The 18,896-nt window shown below is 34.2% G+C and overlaps 1 protein-coding gene across 1 annotated transcript; it reads left to right on the top strand.

The window, feature by feature from the left end:
* Positions 1-239: 239 nt before the first annotated feature.
* LOC147408575 (phosphoinositide phosphatase SAC7-like) lies at positions 240-15,031 on the top strand. The gene is made up of 21 exons (XM_086419725.1): positions 240-601; positions 2,261-2,425; positions 2,528-2,611; positions 2,701-2,828; positions 2,916-3,007; positions 4,080-4,137; positions 4,400-4,456; positions 4,591-4,624; positions 4,752-4,832; positions 5,844-5,950; positions 6,275-6,361; positions 6,495-6,572; positions 6,947-7,017; positions 7,161-7,259; positions 8,127-8,226; positions 10,502-10,610; positions 10,774-10,846; positions 11,162-11,255; positions 11,837-11,929; positions 13,436-13,502; positions 14,680-15,031. The coding sequence occupies exons 1-21, from the start codon at positions 376-378 to the stop codon at positions 14,808-14,810; spliced, it is 2,034 nt and encodes a 677-aa protein (XP_086275851.1). The 5' UTR covers positions 240-375; the 3' UTR covers positions 14,811-15,031.
* Positions 15,032-18,896: the final 3,865 nt, after the last annotated feature.

Here is an 18,896-nt window from a genome sequence, read left to right as displayed (position 1 = left end):
TAAAAATATATATATTTTTTTCATTTTAACTAAATCCAAGATTTTGAAAATGGATGGCAAAATTCCAAGAATTTCGTCTTCTACGACTTTGAAGCATTGAATCATGATTTTGGATGTCAAGAGGTGAGCCCAAGGACACTTAACTTAGCAAAGCTAGGGGACTCTAATTATTTTTTTTTGATGCGCTTTATTTTTTTCAAATACGTTATGGAAGATAGTCCCAATTGAAGCCATAAATAAATCAGAGCCTGTGCTGGGAAGAATTATGTAGCGTAGCTCCAGAAAATCCCTTAAAAAAATAAAAATAAAATAGCAGGCCTTGGTGAGTTCACGATGACATTGTCTCCTACACCCCACAGCTTTTGACTGTGTTGCATGCTGTCGTTAGGGCTATTATGCGCTGGACACTTATTCCATCAAAACCGGATTTTCAGATCCAACTTTCTCGTCGATCCAAACTCTTCTTCTCTCCCTCCTCTTAAACTAACACTCTCTTCCAACTACCCACAACTGCCTTCCCGCCCTACTCGCATTCGCCTTAAACTCTGCAAGAATCGAAGAGTTTTCAACCACAAGAGATCGCCTTCGCAACTTCGTACAGGTATTTCTCGATCTTCCTTTCTTCAATTAAGGTTCGTTCTTCAAAAACTCTCGAATTACTGAATTTTATAGGTAGAGTGCTTGTTGTTTTCGATTTCTACGTGTTTATCTGTCTTTTTTAGTTCGATTTTCGTAGAAATTCAGAGGTTTTGCGATTTCGTTGAAGTTGAATGAAGTGTAGTTTAAACAGATCGATAACTACTTAAATTGAACAAGAAGGAAGAATGATAGTTGGAATTATGATGTAGATCAATGCATTAAAGAGTTTCCTTGGCAAGAAAACAACCTTCTAATGGAATCACAAATCTCACGTGTGCAACTTGATCCTTTCTCCTCTGCATATTCATTTTCTTATTTGATTTTTTCAGTTACTTTCATCTGGAAATCAGATATTTTGTGATCTCGTTCATTTTGAAAGAATTGAAACACATTCATTACTTGGAAGTAGGTTTGTTGTGAGAATTTCATTTTTTGTGGCTGATTTTTTATTATTCCCGATGCTAGTTTTTTATAGGATGATCTGTGCTAGTCACCCAAAGTTAAATCTGAAGATAATGTGGAATGTGTTCAAGGATGGTGTTCTGGTTGTGGTTTATATTGAATTGATCTTTCGGGCACTGAATAGTCCCAAGGAGTTGTACGATTTCGTTGTAATTTATAGTCAAAATACACGTAGTGCAGCTTTAGAAAGGACACAGTTAGAGATGATGGCCATTAAAAATTGATATAAAGACACTTGAATCATCAAATAACATGGCTTTAGACAAAATTGAATGGAGGAACATTTATTTTTCTGAGAAGCAAGCGAGTTAGTGGCTTTTAATTAGTAGGCAAAGGCTGGTTTCAAACTTAGTTCGTGTTATCAACACCCACAGACTTTAACCAAGTTAGCAAGCTGGCACCTTCTTGAATGGAGGAACATGGTTCATAATTTCATACAACCAACCCTAGTTTTTTTGGATATGCCTTTGATGATAATTATGCAGTTTTCTGAGAAATTGTCTGCTTTTGATTTTTATTCCGTTTTCCTTTTTATGGTTCTTGCTAATTTCTGTGGAAATTTTGTCAGTACTTCGGTTAATATTGTTGCTGTTCAGTAACCTTTTTTATTCCTCCCGGGTCCGAACTAACCCATCAAAATTTGAAGCTGAATCTAGATGTTTGGGAATCCAGTAAAATTATTAACTTTCAGTTATTAAAGTTGTTGTTTTCATTGCCAGTAGTGCTGAATGTCAGTTGTTGTTTTATCATATGGTGCTTCATTCTTGTTTTGCTTCAGTGAGTTCTTAAATGTCAGTGTAAGGAGTTGACTTCAACAGTAAGTACAGGCTACTTCCATTTGTTTTGTTGAACTTGTAGCCTGATGGGGTTAGGCCCTTATTTTGGATGTGGACTGTAATGAAATTTCTCATCTTTGGGCTTAAAGACATCGTGGATAAGTTTTTTCTTTCCAGGAAGCATACTTTATTTTAGCTCCAGATACGTTTTTTCCAATTGCTAATAACTAAATATTTTCACATACTTTAATAATTTCACAATTTTCAGTGTTAGATTCTTTTTTTTAGTTACTGTTAAATAATGGACTGGATAATTGTCTGGGAGTGGTTGGTTTACTTTTCTACATTTGCTTTCCCTTATTTTGTTATATCATTGTTTTTAGCAAATTGGACGCCAGTTGTTATGGAAAAGGTTGATTCCGAGCAAAAGCTTTACACACGGATGCGATTATGGGAGTTCCCTAATCAGTATGTTGTTGAGCCAACCGATGGCAGTTCTGGTACCTGTTTATCAATCAGTCGTGAGGATGGGTCAATGAATTTAATTGGTAGCTACTTTTGCTTGTGTTGTTTAATATGGTTTTTTATTGAATTATAATTCTGTTTCTTTATTTAGTTAATAGTTTACTGGTTTATATTCTGTTCTACAGATGAGCTTCCTCATTACAGCTCTGTTCGGGCTCCAAAAATTCAACCAATTTTTGGTATAATTGGCATGCTAAAGCTCTTGGCAGGTAATCTATCTTTGTCTTGAACCCTAAGTGTTTAATACTGTATATCTATGATAGGGATCCTTATTTGGGGCACCCCATCTATTTTGTAGGGGTATATGTAATAGTGATAGTGGAACGCGAATGTGTTGGATCTTATTTGGGGCACCCCATCTTCAAAGTGGCATCCTTAAAGATTTTGCCGTGTGATCATTCTCTAAATAGTTCCCCAGTGGAACAGGTAAAGATTTCACAAATTGGAATATTCTTAGTTATCCCCCATGATAGTCTCGTTATTTTAAACTTTTATTTTCACCACCTTTTACAGAAAAAGATGGAGACTGAGTTTTCTGTGCTCCTAAATGCTGCGGAGAGGACTTCTGGACTGTATTTTTCCTATGATGTCAATTTAACACTCAGGTGTGCCATGTTTCCTAGACTGTTGTTGCTTGTATTCGTAGTATTAAATTTCGATATATTTACATGAAATATGATGAATTTTCCTTTTCCACAAGGCTCAAAGAAATTGAATCGAATGGTACTTTTTGTCTATATTTCAGTGTAGATCACTATTTATCTTGCAAAATGCACCTGTGAACAGTGAATTTCTACAAAATAATCAAATTTCTGGAATAAAAATACACTATTGTGATGAAAATATTTCAATAAACTGTACTATTCGACCCAGATATCCTATTTTAAAAAATTATTCTAAAAAAATAGAATTTCTTGAAGAATATTTAGATTACTTGTAATATTTATTCATTATTGGAAATGAATTATCATAAGTTTTTTGTTTATGTATCATCTTATTTGATGTATTATAATCATATTAGTATGTTTACATAAGTATGCTAATACAATCATCCATGTAATAAGTAATTGGATATGTTATTAACATATTCATACATATTTATTAGTAATTTATTCATACATATTTAAAGATAAAAATAAAAATAAAGATGTATAGTAATGCTGAATGTAATACTCAAATAGGCATCAGAATTTTATGCTTTGTGTGTTATGTCCATTTTTTTTATTTTTTATTTTTTATAAGCAAATTATGTTCTTTTTAGTTGTGGATTGAACATGGTTGACCATTCCTGCCTCCAGCATTGAGACCTGCTACTGTATTCTAATTTCCACCTTGTTGGTGCCCTTTTCTTTGAAACTGGCCCTTGTTTATATTGAGCAACATTATTCAAAAATTATATAAATTGAGGCAAAAGCTGACGTGGGGATCCTGAGGTGAAGTTGGGTTCAAGGGGGTTTGAACCTTGAACGTGGGAATACGACTCTACATGTCTTAGATGAGATTTTTTCCCTTTCATTTGTTTTATCTATACGGGCAAGTCTTCTTGACCTCCTTCATTGTAGCTCTTTCCTCTTGTTTCTTACGAATTTTTGTTTTTTTTATTAAACTAATGAATTTTTTGTCTATCAGAAAATTTTGATGTGTTAGTCTCTACCTTCTGATGATGTTGTATTGCAGTGCACAACGATTGCATGATTTGGGTGATGAGTCAAAGCTGCTTCCTCTTTGGAGACAGGTAAGACCTTTGATGATGGTTGAGTTGATTGAATTTTGATTGTTGAATGGTTGCTTTAGAATTTTCATGAGGAGAATCCTTGACTTTCCAATCAAAGACAACCTACATGCAGATTTTACCTAACTTTGTGTTTAAAAAACTGGTCTATTGATCTTCATGTTAATAATGTTCATCATTATTGGTATTTATGAGACTTTTCTTCTACCAAGAAATCACTAATTCAGTTTATGTCATCATGCCTTTGTATGTTGCTTTTAAACAGGCAGACCCTAGGTTTATCTGGAATAACTACATGTTGGAAGTTCTCATAGACAACAAGGTCAGATATGTTTTGTAGCTTTAGTTATAATGCAGTTTTTGGGTGATTTTATATTGCAGTTTATTTCCTTTAATACAATTTAACCATTGTGTCCCATTGACTGCTAACACTTCATAATATGATCTCATATGCAGCTTGAGCCATACTTGCTTCCTGTTGTCCAAGGGAGTATCCTTGTCTTTTGGTTTGCTTTAGTTTTACTTTTGTTATAGCATGCTCGTATGGTATCATATATGATTGGGTTGAGATATTTCAACTGTTATCCATTTGAAGTTGCACCTTAACTGCTCTGTAGGTTTTCAGAACTTTCAGGCAGCAGTAGGAAAAAATATTATTGATGTCACTCTAATCTCACGAAGATGCACAAGGAGAACTGGTAATATAAATCATTAAAACTTCCTAGAAATTTTAGTTTTTGTTATGAAATTTTATGATGCTTTGCTTTAGGAACTAGTTCAGATATGCTGCTCTTTGCATCGTATTCTCGTTGTGTGTACCATGATGTTATTCATGGTTTAAATTTGGGAATGAACCTTTTAATGTAATGATATTATACTTCGGGCATGGATTTTCTCTTGCAGTTGAGTATATGAAGCTTCTATTTTTGGTGTTTTAGTTATCTTCTGTCATGTTTACCCTTTATGGCTTTATCTTGTAATGTTAAATCAAACATATTTGTTGTGTTGAAAACCGACGATGGCTTCATTCTTTCATATCAGAAAATAGAAAAGATAAGCGTAACCTACCTCTGAGGCATATGGGTATTCTCTAAGCTTCACTTACAAGTTGAATGCAATTATTTTCATTAGGGCATCACTATTATTTTCACTCAACCTATTACTCTAAGTCTCTAACCACATTATTCATGGTTTAAACTGTGATTTATATTAACTTTCTGGTACTGTAAGTAAATGAAATTCCAATTCCAGTAACAGAAGATGGAGGAATTGCATGGTCTATGGCTTTTAACCTTCACATCGATGCCTTGCCAACTAGAGTCTGAAATCCGAAACCCACTTGTCAATCAAGAGTTTCCCTATGCTGTCATTTTATAGTTTGCTTTTAATGATTACTTCCCACCACTGGACCAAAGCTTATACCTCGAAGAGAAGGCAACCCTGGTGAATTACATGACGACACCTTAGGATTAAATATATTTCAAGTATAGCTTTTTTTTTTTTTAAATGACGATATTTATAGTATAGTTACATATTCATGATTCGTTTTTACTGCGTTTTAAAAAACTCAACAGTCATAGAGCTATGGAAAGCTTCGTCTGGCTCTTAAGTGGTCATTGTGATCTTTTGATGGTGGTTGAACACCTTTCATTGGCCATTTTAAGTGGTCATTGTGATCTTCATGCTAAATAAGTTGCTTATTTTGGAAGGTACTCGGATGTGGAGAAGAGGTGCTGATTCTGATGGATATGTTGCAAATTTTGTGGAAAGTGAGCAAATTGTACAATTGAATGGATTTACAGCATCATTCGTTCAGGTAACATACAATTAATTTCTTTTTTTTGGACAAAGTAAGAATTAATTTGAGTGAGTGGAAATGCAAAACATGGAAAATACCCCATGGTATGGTTAAAAAGGAAAGGTGCAACTGATGAATATTTTTATTTATCACAACCATGATAGTAACAGTAGTGCCTGTCCATATGGATAAACAGATAGGGTTATTACCGGATTTTACGGTTTTGGAGTCGCTCATTTTCTCCATCCTTTGCATTATTTTAGGTTATTATGATGGTTTGATGTATAATTAATGTATACTTGGGTTCCCTTCTCATCTTTGTTTCTTATTCTCTTTTTACAGGTTCGAGGGTCTATTCCATTATTATGGGAGCAGATTGTTGATTTGACATATAAACCTAAGTTCGAGATTGTGAGACTTGAGGAAGCAGTGAGTATTTTGATAGTTGTGTATGTCCTATTTACTTATTATCAACCGCTTTCCTTGCATGGGATTGCTGTTTGTACACTTTAGTTCCACCCATCTTTTAATTTAACTGTGATGCTTCTGCTAAAACATGCAGCCTCGAGTTGTTGAACGCCACTTTTTGGATTTAAGAAAGAGATATGGGTCCATCTTAGCGGTAGATCTTGTCAATAAGGTATATCTTGAGATTCATTTCCCTAGTTTTGTGTTTCACTCATGCTATGAATTTTTCCCTATGGTAGCTTTATCTGTATTTTTTGTTGAATTGAATGCTCAGGACCATACTCTTGTGCATAAGTTTTTTTGGTCACATCTGTGAATTCATGTGTGCTTGTATAAATTCCTCATCAAAGAAAAAATATTTGTATGATTGTTTAATGTATATTTGCATGTAAATGAGTGCTTATCTTAATTGAGTGTCTTCATTTGATAGACTGCAGCATATATTAATGTATTGTGTGGCGATTCATGTTTTTTTTTTTGTGCATAGATGTATGTATGAAATGCTTTAAAGCTGTTTATTCCTTTGTGATTTTTATCTCCCACCAGCATGGAAGTGAGGGACGCCTGAGCGAAAAATATGCCAATGCAATGCAGCATATTGTTAGTGATGATGTAAGGTAAATCACATTTTTATACATTAATTCCCCCCTTCTTTCTTCTCTCTCCCTTTCCTCCTTCTAAGATGGCCCTTGTTCTATTGCTTTTACTGATCAAAAATAAAAAATTGCCCTTGTCCTTGCTGACCTACTTATTACTATAGGTATCTGCACTTTGATTTTCATCGGATTTGTGGTCATATTCATTTCGAGCGCCTCTCTATACTTTATGATCAAGTTTCAGATTTCCTCAAGAAAAATGGGTATGATTTTCCAAGGAATACACAAATTTGATTGATCTATTTGTTTTATGGTGCAGGTTTTGAATGCTTAATGAATATAAGATTCTTTTTTATTTAATTTGTTTGAACAATCTCGTTATTTTTGGCAATTAGTAGATAACTTCATATTTTTTTGAATTTGTTTTTCTTTAAAATTTTATTTTATTTATCCACGTGTAATGGAGATTAATTAGCTTAATGAAGTGCATTCATGTTGGTTGTGTGTGACTCGTCTAAAAAACATATGGATATTCACTTTGTTAGTCAATCCTGAAAATTTGCGAATTACAGGGTATAACTTTCCATTGATCTCTTGCACATACCTCTTGATGAAAATCTGGAAATTGGTATGGAGCTTTTTGAATGACAGATGGACTATACAAAGACACCAATATGTGCTAGGTGTGTTGAATTACTGAGCATGGACATAAAATTAGTTTAAGATATTCTCTCTACACGGCATACAATATATGTACAATTTGATGTAGCTTCACTTTCAGTTAGTCCCAGCAGCTATAGTCACTAGTCTTTGTTATGAAATAAATTGGATTCTCATTTTGGAATGGAATGACGGATAAGTGAAGCTGTTCACTGGAGGTTATTGATTTTCTCTGTTTGTCTTCTGTATTCAAGCATGGTTACGTGCTTGGCTTTTTATTTATGTGCTCTTCTGACTGTAAAGAGGTATATGCTTAATTGACATGTTACAATGCAACTTTTAGGTTGTAGGTTCAAGTCAAAAAATAAATTACTCAGTGATTCTGCCTATATTTCAGCGACACTTTTTGTTTTTTTTTTGCATAGCTTGATTATTTGTACATTAATTGTTTATTTGTTGCAATGTGGTAGGTACTTCATGTTAAATTCAAACGGTGAGAAAGTTCAGGAGCAACATGGAGTTGTACGGACAAATTGCATTGATTGTTTAGACCGTACAAATGTTACACAGGTAAGTTAAATTCATTTTGGCTTAATATTCTCCATATGTGTAGATAGCTAATAATGTTAATTTTTTATTATTTATTTATTTGTTTTTGGACAGGTGGTAACAGTAAAATGACTAGGAAGTCGATATTTTCTTTTCATATATTTTATCCTTTTTGTTCGATTGTACATCTTTCTTTCTTTTTTTTTCTTAATTTTAAATTTTATAACATATGATTTTCAAAAGGATAGTTGTCCCTCTGATAAATCTACTTATTAAGATATTGGATAGGTCAAGATATATGAAAATGTTCTATTTTGCTTATTTATTTATTTAATTTTTATCAGTATTTTGCTTATTATATACTTCTCAATTTGTTATAATTTTTTTTACTTGAGTTGAATTTTATACCATAACGACACATTGTATGGACATGTCTGTGTTTCAGTCTTCTGCTGTATCAGACATCCATATTTGTGTCAGATACTGACAAACAGATGTCACTTTGACAGATGGTCTTAGGTTTTGGAAATGAAGATGATGAGTCCTTTTCTATCTCCAAATTCCTTCAGAATTATCCTTGAAAATTTGGAGGCCTGGAAAAAGAGATTGATTTCCATCTCACCAATAGGTCCTGTGAATGTTTTGAGGATTTGATCTATGGTTCCTCAAAAGGCTACCGAAGTATGCCACCTTGGGAGTGTCGAATGCATTACCCTCAAAATTGAGCTTAATCGAGCTTTTGTTTAACTTCTTCCATTGAGGTTTATCACATTTCCTGTTCCTTCAACTATTATAAATAATTTTGCTCCGATTTCCAATAAATTTTGCAATTGAGATGTTATCATCTATACACTTATCCCAAAACATTGGGGTCGTCCTATTTCTCTCCATTCAACACTGTCGAGATACTATTTAATTCCTTAACATGGGCCCTGTCCACCCATAATTTCCGACTGAAGCTGCAAATTGCAGAATTCAGTAAAGGAGCATCTTCTATTTTCAAATATTTTTCTTTTCCCCTCCTATTTCTCAATAGAGAGCCTATGAATGGATCACCCACTAAATTTTCCATTTAGAGCCAAATGGGTCGACAGACCAATCCTAAAAAAAAAAAAATTCTTCCATGCCCTTCAAAATACCCAAAGAAAAGTTAAAAAGGGCTTAGAAATAACACCATGAATGATGATGACTGGCCCAGTAATGTATAAAGAGATCACTCACATATTCTTCATTCCTTTTCTTCCCTTTTTTTTTTTTTTTTTTTTTTTTTCACATAAAACAATCTAACCCAAGGATTTTTTAAAGCAAAATGTTGAGAAAAATCTTCCACTCTGTGGGGAGCTAGGCTTTCCGTAAATCTCTTCTATCAGTAACCTTTCCTCCAGAAGACCTTAAGAATTCCTGTAATGATCGAGTGGAGATAAAGTCTTTACTTTCCCATTCCCAAAGGGGAGTGTTTTCCTGTTCTATTTGGATGAAAATCCCCCAATATGTTTTAATAGATTCATCTTCTTAAGAGAACCGGATTCCCATTTCTCGTAGCATGGTAATGGTTCTTCGATTACTATCCTTGACTATTGGAAGTGAAGAGTTGTATCCCTATGGGTATCTTAGGGCACATGTGCATCAAGGATGATAATCACATAATGGTGTAGTCTGCAAATTGGCGGTGGGAAATAATCGGCCTGTCTAAAGGGAAAAAAAACCTTCCCTTTCCCACTTTAAAACTTTCAACTAGACCCAAGTCCTCTACCAGCCTTTACAACTATGATAAAGGGTGGGAGGAGTGTGTGTGTGTGTGTTGGGGGCCGGGGGGGAGGGGGGGTTGGGATTCCTCTTTCCACTAGTCTTTGGAACTCCTAGAGAAGCTTTACAAAGCTCCAGTTGTGAGAACAACGAAGGTTGTGTTTTGAAACCTGCTTCCATCCGCCTTCATTTATTTCCAACACCAGGTTTTCTTGGCACATATAAAGAAAACCCTCAATCTACATCATAATAGGCTTTTTTGCAATGCCCCAACTTTCTAATTAAACCTCTTACTGAGTGTCAAATTTGATTCTATGCATTTGATTGGACAGAGATTTTGGCAAGGCCCCTGATGGTGATGATTACCCTTGAATGATTGCCCCTAGGAGTGTTAGGAGTTACGTTAGAAGCTTGAATGAAGTGATAGTAGTTCTTTGGATGCCAAGAATGAGTGTGCTATATTCTTGTACTCAACAAATCTTACGAAATGTTCTACATGTTCTCGGGTGAATTTTAGTTTTAGATTAATTTTTTTAAACTGTGTCAACAGAGCATGATTGGAAGAAAAATGTTGGAAAGCCAACTCCATCAAATAGGGGTTTTCGGTGCCGATGAAACTATTAACACATATCCACATTTTGATGAGAGCTTTAAAATATGTGAGTATTTTTACTGTCATCTCTTGTTCAGTTCATTTCCTTTTATTTAGATTGAATATAACACATCTGTGCTTAATACTTTTGTCTACCTATGAACTTGGTTTTCCATCTCATGCGAATTTAGATAGTTTCAATGTTGTGTTTCTGCATTTTTTTTTTCCAGTGTGGGCTAACCATGGAGATGAGATAAGCATTCAGTATTCTGGTACCCCCGCCTTGAAAGGAGATTTTGTGAGGTACATTTTTACTCTCTTTAGAGCAGGTCTCCTGTTTAGGCTTTATTTCTTACAGAAGAAAAGGACGCCAGAGTTGAGGCTTATGCATGAGGGCTGGATATGGTTTCTGGGAATTTTTCTCAAATGGCCCTAGTTGATAGTAAAGATTGAATCTAATACTCTTTGGGCCATTGCATAGTTGAGCATTTAAGATGGTTCATCTTAAATTCTAAGATCATGAAATAATCATTCCATGAAATATATTTTGGGATAAGGCTTTGATGATGATATTTATTTCTATATTGAAATATAAGTCCAATTTGTTTGAATTTTTAGATGTGGCAAGAGGACAATCCAGGGGATCCTGAAGGATGGGTGGAATGCCCTTGCTCGCTATTACCTGAATAATTTTTGTGATGGGACAAAACAGGTTAGTGTTTAATAATTCATTTGCACATCCATATTTATGTGATAGAGATCTGGAAATAACAGATTACGGTCTTGTTTTCACTTTAATCATCTTCTTTACCATCTATGACTTCATGTTACACGGAGCTCTGTTCTTTGTGAGATTATCCTGTATCAGAGAATTTGTGTGTATACCCTATAGGTATATCTGAGATCGTCCTATATGAAATTATTGTTTTCTTTTTATTGGTATGATAAGCAAATTTCCCTTTGCATATTTAGTATTCTTGTTATTGATTTTGTGATTATTTTGCTCAACGTTAGATTTGTTGTGAGTCTTCATTTGTTACAAGTTTTTCTTGTATGATCTGCTTATGTTTTTTTTGATCGGTTGTTTCTGTTTCTGTTGTCTCGAGATAAAGTGATGGGATTTGTTGGGGGTGCTTTTTTATGTTGCCTCAAATCTTTTATCACTTACATTTGTTGCTTGAATTGATGACAGATAAATTAATTTTTTTTCTTGCCCTCGTCCTCCAATTTCTTTTCTGTATGATGTATTTGAATCTAGTCCTGATACAAGATTACTCTTCAACAAATGTGAAGGATGCAATTGATCTCCTGCAAGGACATTACATTGTTTCTGTTAATCGGGACATGACTCCTCCATCACAACAAGGAGGTCTTGAGGCTCTAGCTGTGAGTGAATTCTCTATGGCCTTTATTTATGAATAATATTGCAGAGCCAATTCTGATAATCTTCAATAATGCTGTTTATAATGCTTGAAGCATTAAATGTTTATGCAGTTGTAAGACACCTGTTATTCCGTTGTTTTTGTCAAATCCTTTATTTTCCATTTTCTTTCTGACTAAATTCTAATTTGTACCACTCCACAATTAAAGACCAACCATTCTTCTTTTCTCATCTGTCCTGAAAACAGATTTTCAAAGCTTTTATGCTTTTGATTTGGTCGAAGCTTCAAAAGGCATTGTGCTTTTTCTTTCTCATGTTATTCTCTCTTATATCCCATGTAATTAATCTTCTCTTCTAAAGCAGCTGAAAGTGCTATCCTCATTATTTTATTTTGGTGAGTAAGCTGGAGTTACGAAAGACCCTTTAGCACCATCCTCTACAATTTTTATGGGCTGCCAGCAAAATTTTCGAGATATAAATCTTTGGAAGCAAAATTACATTTAGATGCTTGATAGAATGGTGCCTTCGTCCTCACCCTCCATATGTGCTCTATACTCCAAGCACCCAAAGAGTTAAGTGCCTATCTTCATATCATATCTCAAATCAAGGCCATTGCAATCCTGAGTGGTCCTTAGCTTATAAGAGATCCATTCCTATCTTGCTGCATTTACAAGGGTTTAATTACCCAAAAAAAAGGAAAAAAGTTAGTAGGGTGTCCAAAACCCAATAACCATGATCAATTCTCGGTGCATTGCTTTGCTTAGATAACCATATTTTGTTTTCAGTATATGAGGATTCATCTAGATTGCTAAAATCTGTTATTAAAATTTGATCACCAACTACCATTTTTGGATGGAAATAATAGGAACAGAATTCCAATATGTTCCTCATGTAGACTGTATTTACTTCCTACGAACTAGTCATGCATGGTGCAGGTCCCACTTTGGAAGTTTCCTTGCCAAAATTGACAACCCCTTATGATCATAAATGTTCACTCTAAAGAAGGTTTCAGCTTGCTAACTTGGTCAAAACCTGCCTTCACCTACTATTACTGACCACTAATTTCACTTTCCTAGCAAAAATAAATAAATAATGTCCACTCTAAACTTTCCCAGACCTCATGCATTATCTTTTTAGATAATACTTGTATGGAGGGAACTATCTGCCATCATTTTATATTTTATCAGATAGTCCAATAAATGCAATAGATGGATCATTACAATTCTTGGTGTGGTTCTTTTCTGGCTCATTAGCCGATGATTAAGCCATCTCTCTCTCTCTCTCTCTAGAGGGAGGGAGGGAGCGAGGGGGGGTTGAATCCACTAGTACGAGGGCAGAGTGGAATTGAAGAAAATGATTCACATTATTTTGGGTTTGAATATTGTTTGTTGGAGCTAAATTAGAAGTCCTTGATGTATTATGCTAGTGGATGCCTCTTATCTTCCCTGTGTATTTCATTGCGAATATTTCATTTTTATGAGACCTAGACAAGCACTATGCTCTTTTTGCAGTCCCTACCACTGGCTTTGGCATTGGGGTTGACTGGGCTCTTCTTCACAACCATGTCTCTGAGGCAAGGTGAGTTGGTTTCTGTTTTTACTAAAGAAGAGGAATAGCTAGGTCAGGACAGATGGGTGGTTCAAGTTCATCAGCTTGGCTTGTGCCATGAACCCTATACACATTACAGAAGTCAAGATAACCTAATCTATGGATCCCACCTAGGAAACCCCTTGGGAAAAAGAAAATAGAAAGAACTTGATGAGATACTAAGAAAAAAAAGAGAAATTAACGTAACTAAATAACCCTAGTAAACCAAATTGTTACTTTTCTTTCAACTTGCCTAAATCTTGGTAAATGAATAAAATATTCCTACGTACACGATCAGCTTTCCTGCTCTAGATGTATATTGGCTTTGTTGGTTCTGAGATTTGAAATAAACCTTGATGAGGCCAATAGTATGAAAAGTAAATTTTGCAAATAAAAACATATGATGAGTAAAAAGGGACTCTTTGGAGACCAAATAGCTTTAAGAAATCATTTTCAACAATTTGATTGTTATCCAGCATTTTTCATAACAAAATATTCCCATACACAACTTATAAATTTTAGAGGGCATATTTTTCCTATTTTTCAACTCAAATCTTTTGAAACCTTTCCATTCCCGAACTGTCTTTTGCTATTAGACACCTAATCTTTTGATGGGGAAGCTGATTAATGTGTACACAAGTGGGTCAAACAAAGAGAAAAGTAAACAAACTTCTTGAAGAGCATACTTCAAAGGCTGTCACCAATCTGATTGTCTAGTAAATGGGCTATGAATTAGAAATTTTCTTTGCCACAGATCGTTTTAATGGGAATATGAGATTAATCCGGGCCATCCAATAAATGTATGTTACTGTAGACAGTTTCTATGGAGATTGTTGGACAGACAGCAATTCATTGGAAGGTTGGGATTGTCGTACCACTGAGAACTTTTGTTTTGGTTATGATGTCTCCATTATGTGTCCCACCAAAACAAGACTTCCGGTCAAAGCAAATGGATGATTTCAAATTTGTGTATAGTTGATTTCTAACATTGCTCGAGAGTTTGAACTAATTCATATGATTATGGATTAGAGAGCGCTGATTTTATCTGTTAAAATCTCCGCGATGGTGATAAGATACTTTGTGTTTCTTGTCATTTTTTGATATTTTTAATTTTCATCGATGGAGGTGAGAAATCATCCATTACTTACAGCTTTCGACTTGTCTGCAGTTCGATCAGATTTTCGCCACGTACTCTTTTCGCTTGTCTGGGCCAGCCTGAGTTTGGGTATAGCAGCATTTGTGAGGGCCAATGGCAGAATATTCTGCAATCGCCCTCGCCTTCACAAGACTCAGCATTGAAGATAAGAGGAAATAACACTGCCATGTGTGATGTATTATTCTATGGTGCGTGGTTTGCATCTTATTATATTTTTTCTTTAATATTATTATTTTTGTACACCAATTACCCTTTTTGTGCCAACCAGCTATACCTATGAAAATGAGTGAACCAATTTATTCATTCCATTGTTTTGGGATTGCTTTCCCCACGATACTGAAATAAAGAAGCTTTCTTACCTGCATCGTGCCATACTTTATTTATTTATTTATTTCTTTGATTAGTTTACTCCCTGCTTGCAATTGCATTATTGAGTGATCATAATAGTCTAATTTTGAAGGAAAATAGCCCAAAAAATTTGGGGCTTTTTTAGAACATTTATAATATAAAAAAAAAAACACACACACACACAAAATTGTGGATTAAAGGCTTCATGGAATCAAACCCAATGTGTAACTCCGAATAGGTTTGGATTGGACAATTTGCCAAATCTCTTGATAAGTGGAGTGGTCCCTTTGTTACAAATATAACATCAACGAGCTTCCTTCTCACAAGTCCTCCATGGTGTGCACTTCTTGCCACTTTCAAATGCGCTAAGTACTGTTATGGAACATCTTTTAAACTTTTTTTTTTATATGCTGAATATGATGATTCAGGGTTCTAATCGGGTAACTATCGGGTAACGATCAGAGGGTTTTGTCCTTTTGACAATGATGATTGTTATGTAATGGTGAGCCCTGCTGCATATTATATTTAAAACTAAGATGTTTCAAGATAAGATTTACATAAATTTTTAACCTAATTAACAGAATTAGCACATAATTTTTAAATAAAGATATTTGAAAGCAATTTTTTTCTTCCAAAAATGTGAAACTCATGCCATTGGGTAATCATTATAGCGATTGTAATTTGCTGTAATTCATGACACCCATTTACTTCTAAACAATAAAACGTTATTTTTTCCTAAAATGAGTCTCACACCCATGTATGTGAGCTCCTTGCATAATAAGTTATATGTGAGGCAAGTAGAGATTAACGGAGTCGCAATTTTTTAATTTTTTTATTTATAATGGGGAGTGGGGGGGTCCGAACTTATGCATGACTAGGGGGATTGGAAGAGTCAGGGCAGGAGCCAAGGCATATGGGTCCCTCCCCCGGGCACGTGTAATGCCTGTACATCACACTCTTCGGTAAGTGAGAGTGCGCCCACACGGGTGGCCCCGAGCAAATACTGGGTATTGAACTCATAAACTACTGACTCTCACTGTTTATTGGATCTGAAATTGCCATATTACAAAAAGGCTTGATGTCGTGCGGAGTGTACTTTCATTCCCTCTAATACAATGATAAGATTGAGTATGAATATGGTGGAGTTGGTGGGCCCAACCCAGTGTTGTTTAAGAAAATAAATTTGGGTCTCCAATGTCGCATAGTTTTTTCATTTCCTGATTCCTATGTGAGGAGCTGGCATAAAATTCATTGTTCCCACTCTCGCACAATGACGCAAACTGATAGGGGTTTTCGATTTAATAAATGATAAATTTGTTATTTATTGGATATATGGGGAATAGTCAGGGCTTCTTTCCATTTTTTAGGGTTAAACCTGTAACTTCACTTCACTACACTTTTTTATTATTATATTATAAAAAATTAGGATCTTTTGGGTGTGACGAGGCTTACCACTAGCCATTATTACTCCCAGTTAAAAAAAAAAAGGAAAAATAAAAAAATAAAGAGTCTAACATAGATAACAATGGTGAAAATGGATCAAATGCCCAAAGTAACCCCACAATGGACTGAGTTTGGGAGGGAAGGTGATGCAGGACATTTATAAATTTAGTTAGAATCTTATGTAATTTCTTAAATCTAGTAGGATTTGTTTATATTTTTTTAATTTTAATAATATTTATATTTTTTTTAATTATTTTAGGAGTATTACTCTTTGTTCTTTGTAAATTTCTATTTTTGTTTAAATTCGTTTTTATTTTTTAGATTATAATTAGAAGTGTCTAATTTAAATTTCAATAGATTTAAAAAATTACTTTTTAGTATTTTAAAAGATTTCTAAGTTATTATTATGGAATTATCTATACAAGGAATTCATTTTAATAAATTTCAAAACATATCAATTCGATTATATTTTCTCTCTTAATTTACTTTTTAGTTTTATGTTTTATTTTCTTTCAAGTTATTTCTTATTCATCAATTCAATTCAGATTGATTTTGAGTGTTCCATGGAATACAATATCTTAATTTCTATCGAATATATTAATTCATACGCTTCCGTTACGTCAGAAAATTAGATCAAAGGCGACTTTGGAGCGTATTTGATTAGATCGATTGATTTAGAGGGATCAGTCTTGAGTTTGGAGTGCAACCCCTATAGGTATAACATTGCCCTATCGAAACTATGTTGGACGATTATGATTGAATCTCCAACTTTCCATCACATATGATTTGTTCCACCATCACAATTATAAAAAAAAAAATAATAAACTCATTGACAAAACTTCTAATTTAAAATAAGAAATATTTTATTCATTGATGACGTTTCTTGTGTTGATTAAATAATTCTCAACCACCCTTAGTTTAACAGCTACTTTTAGGGTTTAGTATCTCTTATAATAGAGATAAATGGATTCAAAGAATCTTCACTGAATTAAAATATTATAACTTTTATGTGTATGCAGGATGAATCGTCTAAGAATCTTCCATCGATTCAATTGGTTAATGTGATGTCATTCAAAGACTTTTTCTTAGAATTCCTCACTCCCTTCAAGTGTGATCGGCTAATTTCTATTTTTTTAACTTTCAAATAATTAAGTTTTGACATTAAAATTCAAAAAAAAAATAAATAAATAAAAATTACTGAGGTGTCATCCCATAGGTAATGGAGTTCTAATAATTGTTATGGTTTTTATGTAAATGATATCTAAGGTTGTATATGGGTTGAGGTTGTAAATGGGCTCTAGTACTTCATTGATCCAATGGAGCTGTTGATCATTGGCTAAGCCCTTGAAAGATGGGATGGTTAAAGAGGGGAGAACATACCTCCAATAAACTTGGAACCCATCAAAATGTAGTTTAGAGTCTTTTTAGCTTTTAATTCCATTAAGGATGTGTTTGGAACACCGACAATGTAAACTTGCAATTCCCACCTAAAATTTAAAAGGATTAAAATTACAATTCCAAATGTTCCCAGTTAGTCGTGTCTTGTTCAGATAAGGGGTGGAGTCAAGATTATTTTGCATTGAGGGAAAACTATAGTTAATAGTATAGTTGAAGATCTTGAAAATGAATGATTTTGAGGAGAAATTCAGAGATTTTTTTATTAGAAGTTAAAGAAAATGATATTTAGATTATTTCCAAGTAATCTATAAGAGAAGACTTAGTCAAGAGACTGTAATCTTTAAAAAAAATTAGGTAAGGTGGAGGTGAGCGTGGTGGGGGCAAATTGAGCATGTAATTAGTTGAAAATTTAGAAGTATCTTAAAATTATGTGGGGGCAATTGCCCCCCATGAGCTCTGACTTAAATTCTCGCAAATGAACTATGAGTCAAGTAAATTGATTAGAGAGAGGGGGATTAGAAGGAGGTGAGGACGGTGGGGAAAAGTAGAACATGTAATTAGTTGAAAATACATGGGTGTCTCCAAGTTCTATGGGGGCAATTGCCCCCACTAGCTTTGCTCTTGGTTCTGACTCAAATTCTCGTGAATGAATTATGAATCAAGTAAATCCATTAAATCTCAAACCAATTTATCAAATATTGATTTATATGCACACTACTTGAAGTGGTTGTTTTGTTTATAAACAAAATATTTCAAGTGTTCTTAACAATTATTGTTCCCCTTAGATCGTTTTTATCGAAATGCATCAGAATCCTAATTTATGTATCTATCTGATATATAAAAATATAATAAAAAACCCAAAAAAAGATCAAATCATTTCTTTGACTCCTTTCTAAATTGGGTAAATAGTAATCGATCTATATTTTATATTTGATCACCTTTGAATTCAATAATCGAGGTTGGGTAGTTGTTGAACCCACGTTATGTTAAGTGGATGCTTAGATGTTGTCACCCATTCTCCAAAGTTAGTAACACAGATG

Source organism: Akebia trifoliata, chromosome 2 (assembly GCF_017979445.1).
Source record: "Akebia trifoliata isolate Shusen 1 chromosome 2, ASM1797944v1, whole genome shotgun sequence".
NCBI lineage: Eukaryota > Viridiplantae > Streptophyta > Magnoliopsida > Ranunculales > Lardizabalaceae > Akebia > Akebia trifoliata.
The sequence above is the reverse complement of the archived record's forward strand: the minus strand, read 5'-3'. Positions and strand labels throughout refer to the sequence as shown.